Here is an 18,361-nt window from a genome sequence, read left to right on the forward strand (position 1 = left end):
AACTCAATGGACCAAACAGCTTACTTCTCCTCCCACACCTTATGGTCTTATTGTAAAATCAAAAGTGGCAGTATTCATGGATTATTGCACAATATTCAGGTTTGGGTTGATAAGGAGCGATTAATATTCATGTCATGCAATGACTCATCGCCAACAAGAGATCCAGTTGTCACAAAATGAAATTGCCATCACCAAATCCCCCACCATTAACAACCTAGGAGCTACTATTTACTAGACACTGCTCACAAAGGCAGTGGCTAAAAGATGCAGCAAAACAATATTTTCAGTCCCAAAATCAAGGGCCCAGCACTTTAGCTTCAATTCAGGAGAGAGGGGAGACAGCAGGAGGCTCAGGATCAGGACCCATCACTTCTGCTTCAACTCAGAGACAGGGGAGTTCAACAGCTACAGTTTCTGGGAATTATTGATTAAGAAAGAGAAAAGAAAATCAAGCATTGACAGGGAAGTTGGGGGTGCTGGTTAGCTTGAGAATTTTTTAAAAATGCACTTTTGGAAGAAGGAATTAACTAGAAATAACAGGAATAAGTAGTGAAAGTCAGGGCCAATACAATAAAGTAACATAATTAAGCAAAATAAGGCAAAGGAAGTAAAGTTAGTTAAGGAATTAAGTTTAATGGTATAATTCTATTTTTAAAAAAAGAAATTAACTAAGGGGTGTAAGGAAAGCCATGGCAGCAGAGGTCATGCTTATGACATGCTCCTCTTGTACTATTTGGCAAATCATGACAATTTCAGTTGCCCATGGTGACGATGTGTGCAGGAAATGTATCCTTCTGCAGCTGCTGGCTAAGACTGAACAGACAAATGATATAGGTGACTACAAAGGTAGAGTAGTGAAGGTCGAGTACAACACGGGTCCACTGTAGCCACTCCCGTTTTATTTATATATATGCTCTGGATACTATTGTGAGACATGGATGCGCACAGGAAAGCAATGGGAGTCAACTTTATGGCACCGTGGGTGGGTCTGCTGCACAAGGGGAGGACGGATAGTAATGATAGGGGTTCCGGTTGTAAGGGGCCACACGGATGCGTCTGCAATAGCGAACGGGTTCCAGGATGGCACGTTGCATTCCTGGTGCCAGGGTCGGGGGGATGGATGGATGGATGGATGGATGGATGGACGGACGGATGGACGACTAACATCCTGAAGGCATATAGACAAGACATTACTGTACGTATCAGTAACAACAACATAGGTGATGAAAGGGATGAGGTCCTGCCAGCAGAATTTAGGAAGTAGATTTGAGTTACAGGTAAACAAGATAGTCAAGGGGCATTTAGCATGCTTGCCTTCATTGCTCAGACCTTTAAGTATAGAAGTTGGGATGTCATATTGAGGTTATTCGTGAGGCTTCTTCAGGAGTACAGTGTGGAGTTCTGATTGTCCTGTTATAGGAAGGATATTATAAAACTGGAGAAGGTTAAGAAACATTTACCAGGAAGACATTGGTTAGGCCACTATCGAAATAAGGTGTTCAATTCTGTTCTCCCTGCTACAAGAAGATGTTGTGAAACTGAAGAGGGTTCAGAAAAGATTTACAAAAGGACATTGCCAGGATTTGAGGGTTTGGGCTGTAGCGAGAGGCTGAATAGGCTGGGGCTATTTTCCCTAGAGTATCGGAAGCTGAGGGGCAATCTTATAGAAGTTTGCAAAATAATGAAGGGTATAGATAGAGCGAATAGCCAAGGTCTTTTCCCCAGGGTACTAAGGGCACTGGTATAAGGCGAGGGAGTCAAGACATAAAAGCGACCTAAGAGGCAACCTTTTCACAGAGAGTGGTGCATGAACTACCAGAGGTGGAGGAGGAGGTTGGTATAATTCCAACATTTAAAAGGCATCTGGATGGGCATGTGAACAGGAATGTTTTAGAGGGATATGGGCCAAATGGGACAATATTAATTTAGGATATCTGGTCAGCATGGACAAGTTGGAACAAAGGCTCTGTTTCCATGCAGTACAGCTCAATGACATCTGGAATTGAATTATTAAAGCAGGCTGAATAGGCTGGGACTTCTATCACTGAAGCATGGGAGGTTGAGGGACGATCTCAAGGAGGTTCATAAAATCATTAGGGGCTTAGATGAATAGCAAAGGTCTTTTTCCTCGGGTGAGTGAGTTCAAAACTAGGGGACATAGGTTTAAAAGGAGAAAAAAAAGAAAGATTTGATAAAGGACGTGAGGGTCCACTTTTCTAAAAAAGTGATTCATCATATGTGTGATTTCATCTGGATGCTCCAGTTTCCTCCCACATTCCAAAAGATATGCAGGTCAGATGAATTGGCCATGCTAAATTGCCCACAGCGTTAGGTGTATTAGTCAGGGGTAAATTTAGGGAAAGGAGTCTGGGCAGGTTACTCCTTAGCAGGTCAGTGGACTTTGGTCGAAGGGCCCTTTTCCACGTTGTAGAGAATCTAATTTAATCTGCTAAATGAACTGCCAGAGGAAGTGGTGGATGCAGATACAATTATTTGTTTACAAGACATTTGGATAAGTACATGAATAGGAAAGGTTTGGAGGTAAATGAACTAAATGCAGGTGGGACTAGTTTAGTTTGGGAATATGGTCAGCATGAACTAGTTGGACCAAAGGGTTTGTTTTCACACTGTATAAATATTATGAAAGCAAGGTACTACGTATTGTATCTGATTACTTTCAGTGCCACGTGCTACTGAGTTTAGAAATAGTGGTTCATCCCAATGAATGCATGCCAGAGAAATGGTGCAGGGGAGACACTTCAGATTTCTGAGACACTGGGACCATCTGGGGACAATGGAACCTCTGCAAAGTGACAAGTTGCACATGAATCAGCATGGGACCAGGCTTCCTTGTTAAGGGGCCAGGTAAGACACAAGGAAGTTTAGTATAGTTGGATAGTATTTATTTTAATGCAGCATGTCTGACAAACATGGCAGATGACTTGGAAGAGTAGTTGATAAATTTCAGAAGTGGAGAAGTAATAGGGTAGCAATGAATTTCAACTTCCACAACATTAATTAGGGTAGTCATGGTGCAAAAGGTTTAGAAAAAAGGTCTCTCTTAAAACGCATCCAGGAGAGCTTTTTAAGCAAGAATGTAGAAGGCCCTACAAGACATGGGATGGCCCTGGGCTTAAATTTATGTAATGAAAACAGGCAAGTGGTTGAAGTATCAGTGGGGGAATATTTTGCAGACAGCAATCATAACTCCCCTAAATTCAAGGCTGCTATAGAAAAAAACAAGAGTGGACCTGAAATAAAAAAGTTTTAAACTCTGGGATGGCCAACTTTAATAAGATCAGATATAATTTGACCAGAATGGATTGGGAACAGATACTTCTAGACACATCTATGTCAAGGGGGAAAAGAGTACAGTGTCAACATGTTTCAATAAAGGTGGGATCAATAAATCCAGTGAACCCCAGATAGAGGACTATAGAGTATCCAAGATTAAAAGGGAGGCCTATGGCAGAAACTGAGGGCTAAAACAGCAAAACCCTTGAAAAGGTATACAATGTGCAAAGGGGAACTTAAAAAAAAATCAGGAGAGCAAAACATGGCAGGAAAAGGATAATGGCAGGTTAAAATAACTTAGGATTTTCTAAATACATTAAGGATAAAAGGATCATAGTAGTAATTTGGTCATGAAGCCTAAGGATATCGGTGGTGTCCTAAATGAATAATTGTCTGTGTTCACTAGTGAGAGGGACACTGTGGGGATAAAAAAAGGATAAAGAATGTGATATAATTCAAGAAATTTGTACAGATAAAACAGATGTTCTGAGTGGTCTGACAGGCTTAAAAGTAGATTAAAAACTTCAGGGTGAAATGTATCCAAAGCTGTTGAGGGGCAAAGGAGGAAATAGGAGAGACACTGGCAATAATTTTGAATTCTCTTCTGGCCATGGGACAAGTTCCATAGTATTGGAGGACAGTCAACGTGTTATGTTATTCAGATGGGCAGACAGACGGACAGAAAGAGAGAGAGAGAGATAAACCACGAAACTATAGGCCAGTCGGCCTAACCAGTGCTAGGGAAATTACTGGAAGCAATTCTGGAGGGACAGAATTAATCTGCATTTGGAGAAGCAGGAACTAATTAAAAACAAACAGCATGGTTATATTTAGAGGAGGTCGCATCTGACCAAACTGACTGAATTTTGCAAAAAAAAAGAGATGAGGTGGTGTGTAGTTGAGGCCAATACATTTGAAGTAGGCTATTTGGACTTCAGCAAGGCTTTTGATAAAAGTCTCACATAGGAAGGTGATTGCAAAGTAAGAGTTAATATGATCCAAGGAAATTTAACGAATTAGATCCAGATTTGGCTGAATGGCAGGAGGCACAAGGGAACAGTGCAGGTGAGAGTTTGGTGACTGGAAGCCTATGTCCAGCAGGATCAGTATCAAGGACTTTGCTATATGTGGTGCATATAACATTTAGACTTGAAACTAAGTTCATGTATGATATGAAAATTTGAATGATGGCACATAGTGAGATCAATGGAGAATATATATGGGCTCATCAGATGGGCTGATTAGTGACAAATGGAATTCAATCCAGATAAGTGTGAGGTTTAGATTACTTAGTGTGGAAACAGGCCCTTCAGCCCAACAAGTCCACACCGACCCTCCGAAGAGCAACCCACCCAGACCCATTCCCCTACATTTACCCCTTCACCTAACATTACGGGCAGTTTAGCATGGCCAATTCACATAACCTGCACGTCTTTGGACTGTGGGAGAAAACCAGAGCACCCGGAGGAAACCCATGCAGACACAGAATGTGCAAACTCCACACAGACAGTTTCCTGAGGCGGGAACTGAAGCCGGGTCTCTGGCGCAGTGAGGCAGCAGTGCTAACCACTGTGCCACAAGTGATGTACTCAGACAAGACAGCAAAGGCAAGGAAATGCATGATAAATGGTGGACCTTAGAAAGCATCAAGAATCAGGGATCTTGGTTTTGAAGTCCACAAAGATAGCAAGACAGGTAGAATAAATGATTAAGGCAACATATGGAATATTTGCCCTTATTAGCCAAAGAGTGTGTTTAGGAGCAGGAAGATTATGCATGAAACTGTATAAACTGTTGTTTGGGCAACAGTATAAGTATTGAACTAGAGAGAGTGCAAAGCAGATTTAGTAGAACGTTGACTGGGCTATCACATTTTAGTTATGTAGAGAAAAAAAGATAATCTTCTCTTTTTAAGAAAAACAACCTCAGTCGGAGTTGGTGTGGGTGGTGGTGGAAGGAGGAGAACAACATACATAAAAGATGCATAAAAGTACAGGGACAATCGGGTAGATGCAAAGAGAACTTGGCGGTTAATGGAGGGAATGCAAGGAATTTCTAACCCCCCCACCCCACCCAGAGGGTCGTGGGAATCTGGGAACTCCCTGTTTGAAAGGGTCGTTGAGGCAGAAGCCCTCATAATACTAAGGCAGTATTTAAAGAAATGTGGCATCACGGAGCCCTAACAAAACAGGAGTTAATGGCAATCAGGGCAAAACTTCTACACTGAATGAGTCGTATCTACTACAAAGGAAGATTGTTGTGATTGTTGGAAGTCAGTTAACTCAACTCCAGAATATCTCTTCAGGACTCTCTCAGCATGGTGTCCTTAGCCGAACCATCTTCAGTTGTCTCAAAGTCCTTCCCTCCATCAAAAAAGGTCTGACGTGGGGAGTTTGCTGATGTCTGGCATTGGTCTCTTCAGATACTGAAGCCATCCATTTTCAAGTACAGCAAGGACTAGACAGAATCCAGGTTTAGGCTGACAAGTGGCAAGTAACACTTGCATCACTGAAATGCCAGGCATTGACTATCTCCAGCAAAAAAGAATCCAACCGTTATTCATAATACTCTATGGTGTTACAATCACCAAATCCCCGACTGTCAATATCCTTTTGACAGGGGAAGTCATCAACTACCAGAAATTTAAATGAAACAGCCATAAAAGAGCTACAGGAACAGGTCAGAGGTAAGGCATCCTGAAATAAGTAAAATCTGCAATCTCTGCCATCTAGAAGGACAAGAAATATGGGAGTTAATAAAGTGGGATGCTAGAAAAAGGACAGTAGGACAGGCAGCATCTGAGAAACAAGAGTCAACGTTTCAGGCTTAGCCCTTCAGGAACACCACCACCTTTGAGTTCCCTTCCAATGACCATCCTGATTCAGTGTCACTGGGTCAAAATTCTGAGATCTGTTGCTAACAGCATTGTAATTGTCACTACACTCACAAGGACTTCAACAGTTCAAAAATGCAACTGTACAATGACATTAATTGTTGGTTCTGGTATGCATGCATCTCATTGTAGCCATTTTACCATTGCTGCTCAGCATCACCAGCAAGGCAAGAGGGGAATCTCACTCCAGCTGCCCATTCCTTTCAAAGGTGATGCACACAGGCACCCAGATGGAGGTGGACCTACACACAACCCTCAGAGTTTCCTCTCTAGACATTCCAGGGGTACCCTGCACCACCACTTCCACTTCTCAATGGAAAAGATTAGTAGCACACCAGACCTTCAGACTCAGAAGGCAGAGGTGATCATTAATGAGACCTTGCTGGGGAAGCTGAAAAGTCTGAAGTTGGATGAAATCACTCGGATGGACTACACCCCAGAGTTCAGAGGGAGATAATTGAAGAGATTGTAGAGGCACTGGTTGTTATCTTTCAGGAATCACTAGAGTCAGGAAGCATCCTGGATGTCTGGAAAATGGCTAATTTAACACTTGTTTCAGAGTTTGAGGGAGACTGGTCAGGAAACTGGTTAGCCTGGTGCTGTTGGCAAAGCTTTAGAGTCCATTATCAAGAATGAAATTGCAGCGTATTTGGAAGTGAATAGCAAAATAGGGCTAAATCAGTATAGCTTTGTCAAAAGGAAATCAAGCCTGACAAATCTGTTAGAAGAGGTAATGAGCAGGTTGGATAAAGGAGAGCCAGTAGACGCGAGCTATGATTTCCAGAAGGCCTTTGACAAGGTGCCACACAGAAGGTTGCTAAAAAAGATAAGAGCCCTTGTGTTAGGGGTAAGATATTGGCATAGATAGAGAATTGGCTGACTGGGAGAAGACAGTATCATACATTAACAATCTGGATGAAGGCACTGATGCTGAGTTTATAGATAACACAAAGATAGGCAGAAGGACAAGTAGTGCTGAGGAAGTGGGGAGGCTGCAGAAAGACTTGGAAAGGCTAGGAAAATGGGCAATGAAGTGACAGATGTGCGAAAATGTAAGTAGGAAGAAGACATATAGAGTATCTTCTGAACCAGGGAAGGCTTCAAAAATCTGAATCACATTCTAGTCCCGTGGACAGAATGACAGAGGCCTGGACAGAGTGGATGAGGAGATGTTTCCATTAGTAGAAAACACTAGGACCAGAGGGCGCAGCTTCAGATTGAAAAGACAACCCTTTTGAACAGAGAAGAGGAATTTCTTCAGTCACAGTGTGGTTAATCTGTGGAACTTGTCGTCAATGATGGCTGTGGAGGCCAAGTCATTACGTGTTGATAGACAGGTTCTTTATCTCGAATAACGGGATCAAGAGTTATGAGCAGAAGGCAGGAGATTGGGGGTTCCATAGATTCCATAAAATTCCTACAGTGTGGAAACAGGCTATTTGTTCTAACAAGACTATACCGACCCTCTGTTTAGCATCCCACCTAGACTCACCTCCCTACCAGAGCCCTGCATTTCCCAATCCACCTAACCTGTACATCGTTGAACTGTCAGAGAAAACCTGAACACTAAGGGGAAACCTACAGAGACACGGGGAGAATGTGAAAACTCCACTCAGACAGTTGCTAGAGGCTAGAATTTGGTCCCTGATACTGTGAAGCAGCAGTACTAACTACTGGATTCCAATGCCGCCTGGTGAGAAACATATCAGCCATGATCAAACGATAGAACAAATTTGGTGGGACGAATGGCCCAATTCTGCTTTCTATGGAAGCTCGAGTGAGGAAGCTGTGCCTGCTCCTGGGTAGGATCACCTCTATATATCTGGGCTTTCCAGCCACAAATACTCCAAGGGTTCACTGTCCAAATCTTTCAGGCCTCAGGAGGTATTGTTAACAGCAACTTTTATTGCATAAGAAGAAAGGTAAAGTAATACCAAAAAAGGGTTCTATCTGCTGTTGCCATTAAACAGAGGCCACTTGTCTTTGCAACAAAAAAATAATTGAGAGATCTTACCGAACTCACATCCTGGAACTGATCACCAGTTAGGAGCAAGACAAAACCTAACGCTCAATGTGAAGTTTCTTCCAGTCAACATCCTCATCTTTACCTTCAGAAGTCTACATCACTTTCCCAGCTGCTGCGTCTACTCAACTTGTTCAGAGGTCAGCATGCCAGGGACATACAGCACATTCTATTTAGAATGTATTGCAAGGCCCTGCCAGGGCAATCCAAGTATCAGAACCTCACCTTGAGGAGCCTGGTAGCCTCTGGTGTAACTTGCAATCCACCTCAAACAACAGCTCTGGTCTCCCAGTATGGCATCCAGTCCTGAAAACAAGTCAGGAACTTGAGAATGATCAAATATATAGGAATCACAACAGCAATGCTGACCTCCAAGATGTGGTATCGATGATTACAGTCGAACTGGCCATTAACAAGAATGAATTTCACTAAAATTAATTCAGCAACAATATGGCACTCAACACATACAGTCTTTATTTCCCTGGGTGAAGTTAGTAATGTTGACTTCATCTGTGGCACTGAACTCTCAGTGTGAAGAAACAAAAGAATGAATGGAGAAGGAGAAAAGTTAGCAAAAGAAAAAATTACCTTACAGTAGGCAGTTTAGTGATATTCCTATACCAGAGGATAAAACCCTGTAAAGTTTATTTTGAAGTGGAGAATATTTTAACGCAGGCATACATGTAAAGGCTCCAAACATCTATCTGGTTTTCAAGACTGGCAGTTGAAATCAGTGTTAGTCTATTGAGGTGTTGGGAAAATAATGTTTTCTGGTGAGTACTGTACACTGTGGTGCTTTTAGATACTGTACAGAGGTATCTTGAGAGATGCAAGGGAGTTTTGTTTCAAATTAAGTGGAGTGTAGGTTGAGACTTTAAAAATCTTTGTGCACTTTACACCTAAATAACCTAGTTAATTTGATTTCTTTTGCTTCATAAACTTCTGTTTTATTATGAAGACTATATCTGCTTCAGTAAGATACCACTTTGTTAAAACCAAATCATGGTATCTATCAGCCTAGAATCTGACTCGCCCGGTGATAATTTCAGCTGCAGACTAGTCTATCCTACACCACAGATTTCATGCTCAGGTGTTGAGATAGAGAATTATTTAATTTAGGAATATAATGAATAGGAATTTAGGATTAGAGATATGTAACTGCACAGAGTGAGTCTTTAAAAACAAAATTCAAAGTTTAGTAGCTTCTTCCCAAAAGCAACATTGAACGGAAAACATTTCTGCTAACAATGCTAGTTTTTAAACAAGATGTTAGATGTATTACCAAATATACATATCTTACATTAGAGTTCCTTTGAAAAGTTTAGCTTTCCTCATTTTTCCAGTCACTGGCAGTTATTACAGGAAATTATACTGCAGTTTCTCAGTGGTCCAGTAATATTTCAAAAAAAAAGAATAGCTGGAAAGAAAGCAAATAATTTACAATGAGACAAGGGAAGAACTTGTTTTTCTCACAATCTGCAATCCGGAACAAATTTCAATATCTAAAATTCAGCTTGGCAATATTACTCAGTATCATTTAGCTTAAATATTTGAAATCACAGCCAAAGTGACTATAAGCATCAGTCAGTCAGTCAGTCAGTCAATAAATCTACATAATAGTTTAGAGATATTTCATATTTCTTGCCAGAATAAAAAGCAGAATATATTACTGCATCTATGCAAATATAGTGAAGTTTATCAGAATAAAAATCAATTGGAAATTCCAATTGAACTATAGGGATACATTAAAATTTCATGTTTATGGAATTGTATACTGCAATAAATATTTAACTGAAAAATACATGTTTCTTTAACGCAAATTAGCTTTAATGCAATTGAAGAATTTAGACTTATTTGTAGAACGTAAACGTTCCTTACCTGTAATGGCTATAATGATATTCTGGCCCCATTAGATAAAATGGGGTGGCTATCACTCAGTTTTCTTAAAACACGAGATCTCATGAGAATGGAACTATCATGTTATATCAGAATCAATTGTACATTTCTAGGAAGTTCATTTTTAGATTAGATTAGATTACTTACAGTGTGGAAACAGGCCCTTCGGCCCAACAAGTCTACACCGCCCCGCCGAAGCGCAACCCACCCCTACATCTACCCCTTACCTAACACTATGGGCAATTTTTTAGCATGGCCAATTCACCTGACCTGCACATCTTTGGACTGTGGGAGGAAACCGGAGCACCCGGAGGAAACCCACGCAGACACGGGGAGAATGTGCAAACTCCACACAGTCAGTCCCCTGAGACGGGAATTGAACCCAGGTCTCTGGCGCTGTGAGGCAGCAGTGCTAACCACTGTGCCGCCGTGCCAGAGAATGTAAACTTCTACCATCACTACTATGGCTTTTCTACTGGAAAGAATGCCCTGGTTCAAAAACGGTGCATAAAGTTAAAATTAATCTGCAAGATCAGCTGATCGATATTTCCAAAAACCCGTAGGAGTGAAAATTGGCTGCTTTTTTAGTATTCCTTTCTCACCATTTTGGAAATGTAGACTTAATATGCTTGCAATTCAGAATACCACATTAATAGCTCTACTGCTAGCATAAAAATTTTTTAAAGACAAGATATTGTGTCAAATTTCTTTCAGCTATGTTGTGGGGTCACCTACAGAACTGGCCAGTTTGTTCCAAACGAAACTAAGATTGCAACTACACAAGGGTCAAAATCCACTTTCCTTACCAATCCATCAATAGCATGCGAGGCATCAATTTATAAAGCTGTACATTTCCGTATTCCAAGGGGTTATGAATCCCATTTGTGCGGTTGCTGCAGCAGGAATTCTATTATACCATGAAATAGTATACCATAGTGATATTGAGAGCCTAACATTGCTCTAAGGTGCTCACCACTATATGTAGGGCATCCCCAGTGTACCATCTTGATGTCACACAGCTGAGCTAGTGACCTCAGATCCTCCAAATTGATCTTGGAGAACCACACCATTCTGAAAAGCCATTGGATTCAATTTTAAACACACTTTCTCCAAAGATACTGCCAGACTGAGTTTCTCCAGAAATTTCCAGTTTTTTTTGTTCCTTGATTCTATTCCCACTAAACAGTTGATCATCTAACTTTCCATCCTCACCCCTTGTTAATCTAAAACTGTAAACAGCTCTCACTCCCCAAGGTTTTGCCCTTCTTCCTTTTAAATCCATCAATGCTCCTATCCTCAAAAGAATAATCCTCAACTTCACCATCATGACAAACCACTGTTCAACTCTAACCTCCTTTTATTTTCCTTGAACATGTTGTCATGTTTCCAACCTGTCCTTAACTTCCCTGGAATTCAATATCTGAATCCCTCCAATCAAGTTGCCACTCCTGTAAAAGTATCAAATAGTTCTCAAGGTCAAATGACATCCTGTGTGACTTATCAAGATAAACGTTTCTGATCATCCGCCACAACCCTTGTCAATCTTTTCTGTGATTAAGCAACCCTATAACAGTGAAATTCTGCAGAATAACTCTCACCCTCACCCTCCTCTTCTTCCACGACAGAAAATAAGTTTTGAACAAATGGCAATGCAAAAATAAAAAAATGATTAGCTGGAATACTATACCAAGGATAGGCGATGGCCTAATGATATTATCGCTAGACTATTAATTCAGAAACTCAAGTTACCTTTCTGGGGATCGACGTTCAAATCCTGCCATGGCAAATGGTGGAATTTGAATACGAACAATCTGAAATTAACGTCTGTAATGATAGCTATGGAACCATCGTCAATTATGGGGAAACTCATCTGGATTCACTAATGCTCTTTAGGGAAGGAAATCTGTTAAACTTTACCTGGTCGGCTTACATATGTCTCCACATTAACATGGCTGACTCTTCACTGCCCTCTGGGCAATTAGGAATGGGCCATAAATACTAGGTTAGCCAGAACAGCCACATCCCATGGAACGAAAAAATTTTATTGTGCAATGAGACAGGATTAATTAATTAGCTTCGTGAAGACGCTCCTTGGTGAAAATATAATAATTGAATTCTATAGTTTCACAGAAAAAGATTGCAGATAATTCTCTACTTAAATAAAGGCAATAACAGAAGTATGGAAGCAAATGTAGCCAAAATGAATTTGAAAATTATGTTAAATGAATGGTCAATGCAAATATTTAAGGAAACATATCAGAACATATAGAACAGGTACATTTCAACTGAAGAAAAATGCCTTCTAGTTTTGACTCCCTCACCTTATCCATGTCCCTCCAAGATTTTATAAACTTCTAAAGGTCACCCCTCAGCTTCCGATGCTCCAGGGAAAATAGCCCCATCCTAATTCAGCCTCTCCTAATAGTTTAAAACCTTCCAACCCTGCCAACATCCTTGTAAATCTTTTCTAAACCGTTTCATGTCTAACAACATCTTTCCTTTAGCTGGGAGACCAATATTCCAAAAGTGGCCTAACCAATGTCCTGTACGTCCACAATATTACATCCCAACCCCTTTATTCAATGCACTGACCAATAAAGTGTACCAAATGCTTTCTTCATGATCTTGTCTACATATGACTCCACCTTCAACAAATTACAAACTTGCATCGCAAGGTATCTTTGTTCATGAACACTCTCCAGGATGCGTCCTAATATACCTCACCAAAATACCTCACAATTAAAACTCCATCTGCCACTCGTCATCCCATCTGATCAAGATCCTGTTGGCAATTTAAAATCTTTGTTTAAAAAGGAACCAGAAACAGGTAACAACTATACACCACTTAGCTTAACACCTGTAACTGGGAAAATGTGGGAAAATGAAAAGGGTGCTATTGCACAGCATTTAAAAATAAATAGAATCAAGTAGAGTCAGTATGACTTCATGAAGAGGAAATTATGCCTGTCAAACCTAGAATTCTGAGTTAAAAGCAGGATATAGGGGAAACAGTGGATGCAATACATTTGGAGTTTCAGGCACCATTTGATAAGGCACCACACATTAGACTACCTCAAGACCCACAGCACTGGGGGGGGGGGGCAACACATTATCATGGATAAAGAACAGGGTAACATAAACATGACAGAATTGGAATAAAGGAGGCACTTTCAAGATAGCAACTTGTAACGAGTAATGTGCCATAGGGATCTCGGTTAGGAGAACCATCATTAACATATAGGGAACAATTTAGAGGAGGAAGATGAACATGTACTATAGCCAAGTTTGCAGATAGGTGAGAAGGCAATTAGTGAGCATGACAGAATCTTCAGCGAGTTCCAACAGGCTGGGGGTATAGGGGAAAAAAATGGCAGATGGAATATAATGAGGAAAAATGTTAAGTTTATGCACTTTGGCAGGAAGAATAGAGGAGAAGAATGTCACTTAAATGTAGGAAGACTACAGCAAATTAGAAGAAGAATTTGGGAATCCTCATCTGAGAGTCCCAAAACAAAAACTAGCATCCGAGTTCAGCAGGTAATTGGAAAGGCAAATGTTGGCCTTCATTTTAAACAGAACATTTACAAAATTTTTGCTAAAATTATCTAAGGCACAGACTCCAACCACAGCAAGAATACTGTAAAAACAGTTTTGGTCCCTTATCTAAGGGAAGATATACTGGTATTGCAACAACCCAGAGCAGGCTCCTGAGGCTGATACCAGATCTGGAGGGACTGTCTGATAAGAACAGGTTGAATATATTAGGACTGTACTCATCTGAATATAGAGAACCTTATTGAGATGCACAGAATTCTTAGCGGACTCGACAGAGTAGCTGCAAATAAGTTGTTTCCCCACTATGGGAGAGTCTAGGACCAAAAGTCATAATCTCAGAATAAAGGTGTCACACACATTTAAGTTGAGGAGAAGGAATTTCTTCTCCCAGCAGCTTGTGAATTTGAAGAATTCTTCACCATACGACGAGCTATTGAGGCTGAGTGGCTAAGTATATTCAAGGTTTTTTAATCAGTAAATTAATCAAGGCTAGAAAGTGGAGTTGAGGGTTATCATATCAGCCATAATCTCATCGAATCTGCACCAATGAGCTGAATGGCCCACTTTGCTTCGACATTTTATGATCTTTATAATTCTGTTTGCCTCTGCACAGATGCTGCCAGACCTGCTGAGTTTCTCCAGGATGCATTTTTTTTAAAAATGGTAACATGAACAAGTGGAATAGTTTACTTAAAACATTGACGGCTATTGCCTGAGGTAACAAGAGTAAATGATAATTTTAAACCAAGAAAATAGATTCTTAGATAGGGCCTTATATTTAACCTTTTCTATTACATCTTGATTCAAGTGTCTGCGTTTCTACAATTGCATTTAAACACCACTTTTTAAATATTTATCAAAAAACTACACGTAAAATGGACACTCTAACATACTGGCAAATAACGATTTACACCTTCTCATCAGGAAGGTGGGGGTTGAGTGAATGAGTGAGTGCAACTGTGCAAAAGAGAGCGAGCGCACGCAAAAGCAAGACAGTGAGAAAGTGAGCAAGACAAAGAGTGCGCCCTGGCCTTAAAATCCTCAACCTAGGGAAAATACAACTACCATTAACCTTATCAATGTGACCCAAAATTCAAAGAACTCTGTACCTGAACCCCTCAAACTCTGTTCTGCAACTCTACCCAAGTCCCTATATGGACAGTAAAGAGCACGAAAGCACAGGAAGGGTTAAAGCATGAAAACCACTGGCACAATCTGTGTTCTGTGGAAGGCAGGATGGGATAACCATAGTGGAATGTTCTTACACCAATTAGCAGAGTAAGGTTAAGGCTGAAAGGTCACTATGGCGAGAGGAGATAACACAAGTAATAAAACAAGTTTCTCTGTTAAGTGTTATTATGACAGGATTGGGACAATAAATATTTAGGACAGGACACTGAAATATCTAATTAATAGTTAGTAGAGTCAACTTGAGACAGGAGACTATTGTAATAGATGGAATAGCTAAATATCTATCATAATAGGTTATTCTGGAAAGGAAAGATCACTGTAGCAGAGTTAGCAATAAATATCTAACCGTGACATTAGAATAACATTAAGTAGAATGTACAATTAAAGAGATAATGGGAACTAACAATACTGGTTTATTGTGTTGCTAGAGTGAGGTACGTTGATTAATATAGTTGGACATGCTGATAAGCTAACAGAAACATGATTAAAAAAAAGATATAAAAATCCACAGACCCGAAGGTTTGTGGGCATTTGAGAATCTCTTTCTCAGTGTCACAGTTTATTTGCAAATAAAAGACTTACTTCTTGAAGAACTCTCCATGTCTCCTGGTGGTTCTCTATTTTGAGAAAGTTTTTCGTAACTTCCTCAAAAAAAAAACTCAAGTTTTTGGAATGCAATTTTCTTCAAACAAAATCATGCTGACTATTCCTAATCAGTTTCTGCCTTTCAAAATGTTTTTTTTAAGAATCACCAACAACTTATCCACAATCAAAGTCAGACTCAAGTCTACAGCTCCCTAGTTTCTCTTTACAACCCTTTTAAACAAAGGCATAACATTAGCCACCCTCCAGCTATCGGGCACTTCCCCCGTAGTTACAGATGATGCAAATATTTCTGCAAGAGCCCTACAATTTCCTCGTAGTCAGCAAAAGTAACGAGAAAAACAATTTCAGACATTAATGGCTAGTATCCAGAATGCACTCAGGCTGTGCTCAAGGCAGATTCAATTCAAACATTCAAAAGACTGCTATCTGAAAGGGAGCAATGTATATCCAGTTATGGGGAGGAGAAAGAATGACACTGAATGAATTACTTATTTGGGGAATTAGTACAGAAACAATGGGCTGAGTTGTCTCCTTCTGAACAGTAACTCTGAGTAAGGGCAACGAGATATCAAATCCAAATGGGAAAATAGCTCTCTTGGACGTGATTCCAGGTTAGCAACGTTTTGCCATTCTTCTATCCTAAAAGGAGTCTCTGTCTCTCTGCACAATGAGTGGTTCCATCTAACAACGCCCTGCTGAGTGTGTGGTGGAAGCAGAGTAATTTCTTTTAAATTCATTCATTCAGGGGATATGGGTTTCACTGACTAGGCCAGCATTTATCAATAATCCCTAATTGCCCTCAAGGTGGGGGTGATGAGCTGCTTTCTTGAACAGCTGCAATGCAGGAGTGAAACAGATTCTTTGAAAAGGATATATTTGCAGAGCTATGGGAGGGCACAAGTAAATAATTATTTCACTTTGGTGTTCTGGTAAAATATAATTTTGACAACCAGTTATGAAATGCTGTTTAAAAATATATTAAACTTAACTGGCTAAAAATTGTAAATATTTTGACTGATGGGTGCTCTTCTGTCTTAGCATCAACTCTACTTTTCTTCTTTTAGGAAGAAACCAAACAATGACATTGTTCATCAACAAAGCCTTTTTGTTAAAAAAGTCTTATTCCAATAATCTAATGAAAACAACTCGAGGGCAAATTTCTGAAAAAGGATGTCTTCATACAGAGTCAGGTTCGATCACAGGTTAGTAGCTAAGTAGAGAAGTACTTTCACCTTCAGTGAACTTGGTACAAGTTGAGACAGAGACAGACTTTTTCAACTCATTTATAATCCAGATGCAATTTCAATCAATGATGTGTCAGATCACAAATCTTTGCTCTGAAGAGATGTTAGAAAAAAAACTGACTTGCAGAAAATCTAAGCAAGGAAAAAAAAAGAGTCACAGAGATGTACACCACAGGAACAGGCCTTCGGTCCAACTCGCCCCTTGGCCCATATCCCTCTAAACCCTTCCTATTTATATATCCAAAATGTTCTAAAAGCGAGTTAAATTGGGGAAAAACAACTGTTTTGCACACATTTCCAAAACAGCAATATGCTTCTCTATTCTCTTTTTTGGTGTCTACATATCTACAGTGGAATTTCAGCATGTTGAAGTTTAAAAGCAACAAATACATGACCTGACTTACTAATGTACACTTGAACTACTGATGGTACATTCACTGTTTTGAAACAAATCAACTTCCAACAATAAAATGCAAATATCTAATGGGTAGAATGTATCAATGTTAATAAAGGACAGGGTAGGAAACTAGAGCAATGGAGTGACTGGTAGTTTCTAGTATAGAAAGAAACAGGAGTTAATGTTTTGAATCCCTTTACTCTTATTTGGAAATGAATTATGTTGGAGGACGATGGCACTTGCATTGTTGACAAAACAGGAGGATGAACGAATGGAATAAATGGTAAATACGCTGAGATAAAGTTTAAAAAAAAAATCTTATTGATAACAAAGGACTGATCTCAAATGTGCCAAAATGGATATAAATTACAGCTATACATTGTCAAAATTGGGTTGGTTTTGCTGAAAGCAAAACACAAGGAGTGAAGTCGGACATACTTTGTTCTGAGATTGTTGATCTCAAATGTTGAATTCTGAAGGCTATAAGAGTGCTTAGGTAGAACCCTTCAGCTTGCATTGACTTTAGTGGAACACTGCAGCAAGCCAAGGAGGGAAATGTTGGCATGGAAACAAGCGGATGTATTGAAATGCCAGCAACAAAGTAATGCAAAGAATGACAGAAGCAGTCTAGGGTGTCCAAGAAGGTACAACCCCTGTAAAATACTGTTAATAAAAGGGAGGGGGAATATGAGCTTAGTGATGGTATTTTTGCTGCAAGTCGCAAAAATTGCAGAAGATGATCCTGTGAATGCGGATACTGGAAAAGTGAGGACTAGGGAAAACACATTGAAATGAGACATGGTGATAGGTGGATGCACGTGGGGATTAATTTTGATTGATCAGTGGGAGGTGGAGCAGATAAACGGGAAGGAAGATGGACAGATAGGACAAGTCAGGTCAGGAGGGCAGTGCCAAGTTTGCGATTTGGATCTGGACCGAGGTGGGGGAGGGGATATTTGGAAACTATTGAAGTCAACATTGATGCCGTGTGATTGTAAGGTCCCAAGGTGGTAGATGAAGCATTCTTCCTCCAATTGGAGGGTGGTTTCGATTTGGCAGTGGAGGCAGCCCAGGACTTGCATATCCTTGGGGGAGTGAGTGGGGGTCACTGAAGTGGCTGGCCACAGGGTAGTGAAGTTGTTTGGTGCGTGCACCCCAGAGATGTTCCCTAAACCATCCGCAAATTGGCATCTTGTCTCCCAGATGTAGAGGGGACCACATCAAGAGGAAAGGACACAATAGGGGAGGTGGGTTGATGTGCA

The 18,361-nt window shown here is 40.3% G+C and overlaps 1 protein-coding gene across 3 annotated transcripts in view; it reads right to left on the reverse strand.

Moving 5' to 3' along the window:
• Positions 1-18,361, reverse strand: part of st3gal5 (ST3 beta-galactoside alpha-2,3-sialyltransferase 5) — an 84,505-nt gene that overhangs the window by 50,428 nt on the left and 15,716 nt on the right. Inside the window, exons 2-3 of one of the 3 annotated variants that reach the window (XM_072576175.1) lie at positions 9,511-9,627; positions 8,436-8,516 (exon numbers count right to left, since the gene is read on the reverse strand). The exons of 1 other annotated variant lie outside the window; for it this stretch is intronic. In XM_072576175.1, the coding sequence (XP_072432276.1) occupies positions 8,436-8,516; positions 9,511-9,545 (116 nt within the window). In that variant the 5' untranslated portion in view covers positions 9,546-9,627. The remainder of the gene's footprint in view (positions 1-8,435; positions 8,517-9,510; positions 9,628-18,361) is intronic. One more of the 3 variants, XM_072576194.1, reaches the window with a different exon arrangement.

Source organism: Chiloscyllium punctatum, chromosome 1 (genome assembly GCF_047496795.1).
Source record: "Chiloscyllium punctatum isolate Juve2018m chromosome 1, sChiPun1.3, whole genome shotgun sequence".
In the NCBI taxonomy this organism is placed as follows: Eukaryota; Metazoa; Chordata; class Chondrichthyes; order Orectolobiformes; family Hemiscylliidae; genus Chiloscyllium; species Chiloscyllium punctatum.